Source organism: Malus sylvestris, chromosome 11 (assembly GCF_916048215.2).
Source record: "Malus sylvestris chromosome 11, drMalSylv7.2, whole genome shotgun sequence".
In the NCBI taxonomy this organism is placed as follows: domain Eukaryota; kingdom Viridiplantae; phylum Streptophyta; class Magnoliopsida; order Rosales; family Rosaceae; genus Malus; species Malus sylvestris.
Genome location: NC_062270.1, coordinates 17,549,093 through 17,556,875, shown reverse-complemented (window position 1 = coordinate 17,556,875; position 7,783 = coordinate 17,549,093). Strand labels below are relative to the sequence as shown.

Here is a 7,783-nt window from a genome sequence, read left to right as displayed (position 1 = left end):
TTAAAGTACGGGTTGTACATTTCATCACCTGGTTGGTGGCATGAAGATGAGTTCCTTCTTCCCCTGGTTGATGACATGAGTGGTAAGTTGTCAAATGATATTGGAGTACGGGTTGTACATTTCATCACCTGGTTGGTGGCATGAAGATGAGTTACTTTTTCACATTTCATCACCTAGTTGGTGAGAATAAGGGCAAGGTGTTTAGGCACATTGTAGCAAGTGTCGATGGCACAAAGTATGTTGAACCCTTTCGAAGCACAGTTGGCTTATGTATGGATGTGTTGGAATCTATGATGTTTATGTATGAATGTGTTGGAATGTATAATGTTTATGTATGAATGTGTTGGAATGTAAGATGTTTATGCTGATTGATATGTGTGATTCTTATGAATGTTTTGCTATGCATGAAGGGATCCATGCTTTTGATATGTGAACCATGTTGGTTGTAACACTTAGCATCACATACTTTGTGTCAAAGTATGCATGTTGAAGCTCTGAGTTAGAGTATAAGGGTAGGTCAGCGTAGACCAAGTGTTCCAGTGCTAAGAACGTAAAAAACTCAGAAGAAGTTGTTTGAATTCCCTCTTCTTTAAATATTTGCCGAATGGCTTGTGTGACAAAATATTTCAAGCGGTTGAGAGTCAAAATATTTGTAATGTGTATGCCTTCTTATAATAGGATTTCCTTCAGTACCTAGTCCTCCACTTTGAAAGAGTGAGACTTGGCTCCATAGTCATAATAGTCGACAGTACGTTCACCCCTGGTTGTCTTGATACGAACTTTTATCCCTCTTGTTGTAATGGGCTTGCTGAGAGTAAAAATCCTTCCTCTTACCAAGAGACAGATACGTTTGGTGACTTAGCGAGTAGCTAAATGAGGCAGGAGATGATGTAATGGGTGTCTGAATGGCCAAGATCTCCTCACTTGGTAGAACTTGACTTCCATTTCCCACTTGTTGATAAGGGTTAACCATATGGGGGTTCCCTTGGTATGTCCTAGCTTCGGCGGAGGCGTGGTTATAAGCTTGTGCCATCACCTCAGAGTAAGTCTTCTAAGTGTTGGCATTGATCATGTACTTAAAGAAACAATCACGTAGGCCTGCCGCGAAGGCCTTGAGGGCGGTTTTGTCATCTGCCTCAACGCAATGAGAATACTCATGGCTGAAGCACCGACATACTCTCGTAGTGGCTCGTCTAGCTTCTGGCGAATACTATACAAGTCATATGTAGAATGCAAGCGATCGGTCTGGAAGATGTGTTGAGAAACAAACAGTTTCCTCAGTTCTTTAAATAAGTTTACTGTCTCTGGTGGAAGACGGCAATACTAGTTTAGAGCTCCGCCAGAGAGGGTGGAGAGGAAGAGAAGACCTCGCTCTTCGTCGGTGTGCATCTGATATGCCATGGTGGGCTCAAAGAGGTTAAGGTGTTCAATTGGGTCCTCCCTTCCAGTATATAGTTGTAAACCAAGCTTTTGTTTTGTCTTCGCTTGAAGGAGGTGTTGAGGATCCTCCTTGTGAGAGGGCCAGGTCTGGGTTGGTTCTAGTCAGGTATCTCGGCTTAACATTCAGCCTTCAACTTGTTTACTTCTTCAAGGAGCTGTAGGACAAGGGGGTCCTAAGTGGAGCCATGTACCATTGGAATTTTCTTTCATAAGTCTCCATCGCCTTTTAGAAGTAGGAAAGTTTGAGCAAGGGCGTGTGGTTTTTTCTTGGACTCGCCGTACTAACTTCTAGGGCGAGTTTGTCAGAATACCTCAGTCCCCTGTACCTTTATGTTCCTCTTGGACCTGTTGTTCATTCCTTAGATTAGCAGCGGGCTTGGGTCGTGTGAGGGGATCGAGTCTTTCAGAAACCTTTGGGTCATTGATCTTCGAGCATATGTGGAGGGGATTCTCTCGACGTTACTTTAGGAAGTCTCGGCAGTCACGATAAACGGCTTTCGATCCTTCCAACCTTTTTGCAAGGAGGTGTCTTCCTCCACTTCTCCTGTTTCGGGTCGAAGCATCTGGGTTGAGAGAAGTCTCATGTTGATCAATGTTTTGATGATTAGCTCGCTCATTATCAAGGATACCCATGTCAAAGGGAGGTGACCCTCTGTGTTGGGGGGTACCCAGATGATGGTTGATGTCCACAGGGGCAACGAGCTCTCGTGTTTGAGTACGCCTAGTTTCATAGAGCGTCTCAAAGAGCTTCTCATATTGCTCTTAGAGGACCTCATTCTTCATTGCTATCTTGTTGTTCTGAGCTTCTAACTCATCGACTTTAGCTTGAAGAGCAACCTTTTTTTCTTCCTTCTTTCGTTGATTCGCACTAGGTGCAAAATGGGTATCATTCTGTGTGTTATGGCTTCCTTCGCTCCCTATGTTGGAGAGGGATGCCTGGTCAAAAGATAGTGTACGAATGGTGGAAACCAGCTTGGCAAAGCTGAAAAGAGTGGGAATAAGTGTCGTTCCCACAGACGGCGCCAAATGTTGATGCACAAAATCAGCGAGGACTTTGGTACAACAAAAAGTGTTAAGTTTGTGACCTTCGTTAGATTGCTCCGGTGTGGATAAGTAAGTAAATGGATAGGGACAAGGAAGCAAACACAAGATGTACGTGGTTCACCCAAATTGGTTACGTCCACGGAGTAGAGGAGTTCTCATTAATTGTGAAGGGTTTACATAAGTACATAGGTTCAAGCTCTCATTTAGTGAGTATTAGTGAATGATGTAGTACAAATGACATTAGGAAATATTGTGAGATAATGATCTCTATTTATAGAAGAGAGTTTCTAGTTTCATTTTGACATTGACACGTGTTGTGTTGTGATTGGCTTCTGATGTTGACACGTGTCGCGCTATGATTGGCTTCTGATGTCGACATGTGTCGCGCTGTGATTGGCCTCCTGGTTGGAGGGAAACTCTTCTGGGTCCTTGACGGTAAAAAGTTGACCGGTGCTCAGTAGTTTCGGGATTGGTCAAGGATGGTACAAACACCAAACATAAAGCATCAACAATACCAAGGGGAGTGAGCACATATATCTGGCAGCCACACTACGAACGTAAATTCCAAGGGCATTTATGAGTTATTCATGAGATTTAAATTTGTTATATTCTTCAATAAGATAAAAACTGATGTCATTAATTCAAATAATTACAGTTCTTGACACACTCTGACTCGAATATCCACGTAGAATCAAAATCGAAGTGTGCTGACCGATACCCAAAGGGTGCCAAAGCCATAACGTGGAAATGATGCGTACAAAAAATATAAAAATAAAAAGAAAGTGGAACATAAAAGAGAAGTGAGAGTAGAGGAGTATAAAATAAATTAAAGAGTTGAGTGCCGAAAGAGTGTGATGAACCATTAAGTACTAGTTTGGTATTGTGGTGCTTTTATAAAAAATGGGTATAAAAAAAAGCTGAGCTAAAAAAGGTGTTTGGTAAACACTTAAAAACAACTTATTTTCACAGTTTTGGGTGAAAAAAAGTTGAAAATGTGAAGCAGCAAAAATAAGCTTATTCTCACAGCACAACAGAAGCAGTTTTTTTTTCCAAAGTACAGTAATACCAAATCAGCCCTAAATATAATGGAAACTAGAGTATCTATATCAAATTGACATTAGAGCAATTAAACATCTACAAGTGAAGTAAACAAATGTAACACATCTGAAGATGTTAATTACAAGATTACTTAGAAAAGTCCCCACCGTATCACATAATTTGCAAATGATACTACTTGAAGAAGCATTTGTATTTGATAACAACCTGGACATCCGTGGAAATAGCGAAATTCGTATAAGAAATTTATACGAGTCCAAATGTGTTGTTTGCTTAATGGATCAGCAATGTAAGATTAAAATGAATGTGGTTGAACACTTGGATTGTAATGATATAATTGTTGATCTTTTTCTTCAAAAAATGCAAGAGGATAATTTCTTAAAGGTTAAAATTTAAGGACTTTTGCTTGGAGTGGTTGTATGATTTTGCTTTTCATCGTTGGAGTTTAGGTAAATGTCTCCCCAACCCCCGTCGTGGTGTTGTATGTTTGTTTTTCCTTCAAGTAATATCATAGAAGCATGAGGGTCTAGCCTTCCAACTTCAACTGGGTTCTAATCATTTTTAAATATTTCTTTAATATATATTTGTGTATTAAGGAAGACACATTTGAGCGTTCGCCTCGGGCACCAAAAGAAATGAAAGGCCGGCCCTGTTGTATCGCCACATACAGTCCTCGTGCAGCTAGCTAGAGAACCTTCGTAGAATAAGCTTATTACTAATTATATGGACATCCATTGGAATAATAAAAAAAAAAAAATTATATGGACATCCATCGTCATTCATGACATTTGGGACATCTTTAATAAAAAGAAAACGATTTGTTAATTTTCTCGTATTTTATTTTAATAAGACTAGAAAGAGATGATTAGTACTAGAAAGACAGAATTAGTACTAGATTTTGGATTAAGATTCCCCCCCTTCCTCTTTTCATCACCTTCAATTCTTTCATTTTACATTCTCTTATTTTGTCTTTATTTTGCTATAAAAAATTAATATAAAATATTGACGTGGTTTAATCATAACCGTTCAAATAAGAAAAGAAAGAAAAAAAAGAAAAGAGAGAATCCTACTCCCTAGACTTTATAGAGAGTAGAATTTGCATAACATTCAACGGTCAACCCATCAGGCAGCTAGAAGCCTGCCTCGTGAAAAAGACCTCTAAAAGGAGAAGCATCCAAAGTGTGACCGGCCAAATTTAAAGTCAAAGATTAATCCCCATTGACCGTTTCTTATTTCTTACTTTCTCTGCCAAACCCATTCATACATTTCAATTTTTAATCAAACCCATTCATATATTTCAAACTTTAATCGTTGGAAAGGGAAAGGCGGAACTAGGAAAGTTAAAGTACGCTAATTTTTATCAAAGAAGATTGGGCTCCTTTCAAATAGATAACTTTGGCTATCTATGTTTTAAAATTCCGAAAATTTACTCTAAACTAAAAGTTTAATTCTTGTGCTCGTTGCTCACATTGCGTAACTAAACAAAAAAAAAAAAACATTTATTTGTGCAAAATCAACAAAACTATGATGCACAAGAGTAGGATAGTACAAGGATCACTCACACACCTTTGGTTAAAGAAAAAGTTGTATGAACAGAAAGTGAGGAATTATTACGAAAAGAGGCTATCTATATGAAAATCAAATAAATAAATAAATGATTAATTGTTATCATATCCACTTTGCTTCTCCTTTGTATGAACTTTTCTATATATTTTGGTTTAAAGAATTAATGAATTAAATTGTGTAATTAACTAAACCCAAACTGTTTCCGTTTCTGGGTTCATCATCGTCTATCTGAACAAGACAAATGACCAAAACGCCATGAAAATAGTAACCCCAGCAGCAATGCAGATCATGTCCAAAGCCTTCTCTCTCCTCTCCTTTCTCTCTCTCCTCTCTCTCTTCATCTCCAAGTACTCTTCATACTTTGCCTTCCCCTTTACCTCCTTCCTCCTCTTCCCTCCCTCGATCGCCCTCTGCAATATGACCAAACTCTCCCTCCCGTTCAAATGATTCCCCTCCATTCCCTCCATCTGCATGCTCACCTCCCTCACGTGCAGCTCCCTTCCTTCACTCCCACTCCTCTTGCAAGTCACCACCATCCCGCACTGCACATACTCCCCCTTCTTCTCCCCCGCCAATATCGTCGCGAACCGCAGCTGTATCTCCCCTGTCAGCCAGTGACGCTGCACCGTCACTGCCGTCCGGCTCGACAAATTTGCTGCCCTTTTCCGGGTGGGGTCGATCACGATCCAGCTCAGGCTCAGGTTGTCCTCCAAGTGCTTCAACGACTTCTGGTCTTCCCCGACATGTTGGATTGGTGTCGGGACGGTTTCTTTCCGGTCAAGTAAGTCGACCCGGAAAGGCGAGCAGAGGAACCACCCGGATTCGGTCTCGGACTCCTGAACCTTAGAGAAAATGAGCTGGTCTTTGTAGAAAATATCGACGGCCGAGATTAACTCCGCGGTGGGGGACGAAGGGCTGAAATTGAATTGGGAGGGCGAGTGGTCGAGGAGCGGGAAAGAGTCGGAGAAGAAAAAGCGGTGACCGCCAGGGAAAGTGGAAATGAGATCGTTGACTCGTGGATCGGTTATGGAAGGCCATGTGGCGATGCTGGCGTCCCGCCAGAGTTTTTCTTTGGCGGAGAAGCTGTGTAATTCGGACGAAGCGCAGGAGGCTGCAGCCAAGGTCTGGCCGTCGAGGCGGGTGAGGATGTGAGCCGTGATAATGTCGGGATGGACGACGGAGATTGAAGGCCCGTCGCCCTGATCGACGGCCAATGTTGTTACAGCTGAAAAGCTCATTGTTATCGCAGCAGAAGGTTTTGAGGTTGTTTTAAGAGTTGTGTGTTGAGTGGTGACAAGAAAGGTGTGAAGGGTTGGGTTTTATAGTGAGGACACTGGCAGGAGTATACCAAAGCTGAATGGTCAAATAACGGTTTCAAAGCTTTGAATCTTAAAAGGAGGTTGCATTCAATTCAGAATTTTAAAAGACTTTAACAGATTTATAAATTCATAGATTTTTTATGAAGTTTAATTGATTTGTAGAGATTTCATACAAAATTTTGATTCAATTCCTTCGAAATTTCATGAGGAGATGTGAGATTTGTGGATGCTTAAAATACACTACAAAAACTCTCCAATTCCCCCTAATTCCTCAACTTTCTCAAATTCTTTAAAATCAATTTCTAATTGAATATACCTGGAATGTTTTAACTTTTTTTTTAAATCCTAATTGAATACACCCGGATTTATAAGGATTTTAATAAACTTTCTTAAAATTCTAATTGAATACACCTTGAATTTCAAAGAATCACTTAAAATCCTGATTGAATAATCCTAGATTCATTAAAAGAATCAAAATCCCTCAAAATCCCAATTGAATACACCTTAATTAATTAATTAGTTAAATAATAATTAAACTAGTTGCAATGAAGGTGCAGGCAAACCTTCTCCTTGATTAATTTGTATAATTTAATATTTTGGAGTCGGAACACAAGCGTTTCATATCTTTTTTTCCCTTTATTTTAGTATTGACAATTTTATAACTTCTTTAAGATTTAAATATATTGTGTTCACATCTCAAATTATAATGTGTTCTTTTGTTTTTATATATTTATTAGTTGTAGATTATAGTATTGATTTGAAGAAGGTTGAAGTTCTATCATAAAATTAATTAGTAATATGAAGTAGTCAATTTCTTATAAACACATATAAGGTCTTTTTTTTTCTCTGATGTGGGAATCGGGATTCATACTCACAGCATAATTTTGGTGGGAATTGGGAGAGTGTTCGGTTTCACGTATTCTTTTTGAGTTCTTTTGCAATATTTGTATATTTATTTGATTATTATTTACAAAGCATGTTATTAATGTCTTAACGAAAGCTAAAGCTTACCAGACCGACTCAATAGGTTTGGGTATGTTCTAGTTTTGTGTTTGGTATTAAGTGCAAAATGTTATGCACGGAAATTTGTTCTCAACTTCTTTATAAAAGTTTCAAATCTAAATATGAGCAACCACATGCACTCTTTGCAAGAAAATAAATTACTCTGTGTAAAAATTTAGATTACACTAAGTGATAAGTTACTAATTTGGTTTACTTTTATGTTAGTATTTTTTTTTTTTGGTATGTCTTAAGGTTTTCTAGTAGATAAATATTAATTGATTTCAAATTATTTACTAGGTTTATGATTGCTATCGTGTAAATTTAGAATTAGATCTTTATATTACAGTAAAACCTCA

At 38.8% G+C, this 7,783-nt stretch overlaps 1 protein-coding gene across 1 annotated transcript; it reads right to left on the bottom strand.

Moving 5' to 3' along the window:
* Positions 1-5,170: 5,170 nt before the first annotated feature.
* Positions 5,171-6,392, bottom strand: LOC126588627 (F-box protein At2g27310-like). Its single transcript, XM_050253733.1, has one exon. The coding sequence runs from the start codon at positions 6,342-6,344 to the stop codon at positions 5,331-5,333; it is 1,014 nt and encodes a 337-aa protein (XP_050109690.1). The 5' UTR covers positions 6,345-6,392; the 3' UTR covers positions 5,171-5,330.
* Between the last annotated feature and the right edge of the window lie 1,391 nt (positions 6,393-7,783).

Excerpts from the sequence above, each read along its gene's own strand:
- LOC126588627 (XM_050253733.1), bottom strand. The coding sequence starts at position 6,344 with ATGAGCTTTTCAGCTGTAACAACATTGGCCGTCGATCAGGGCGACGGG.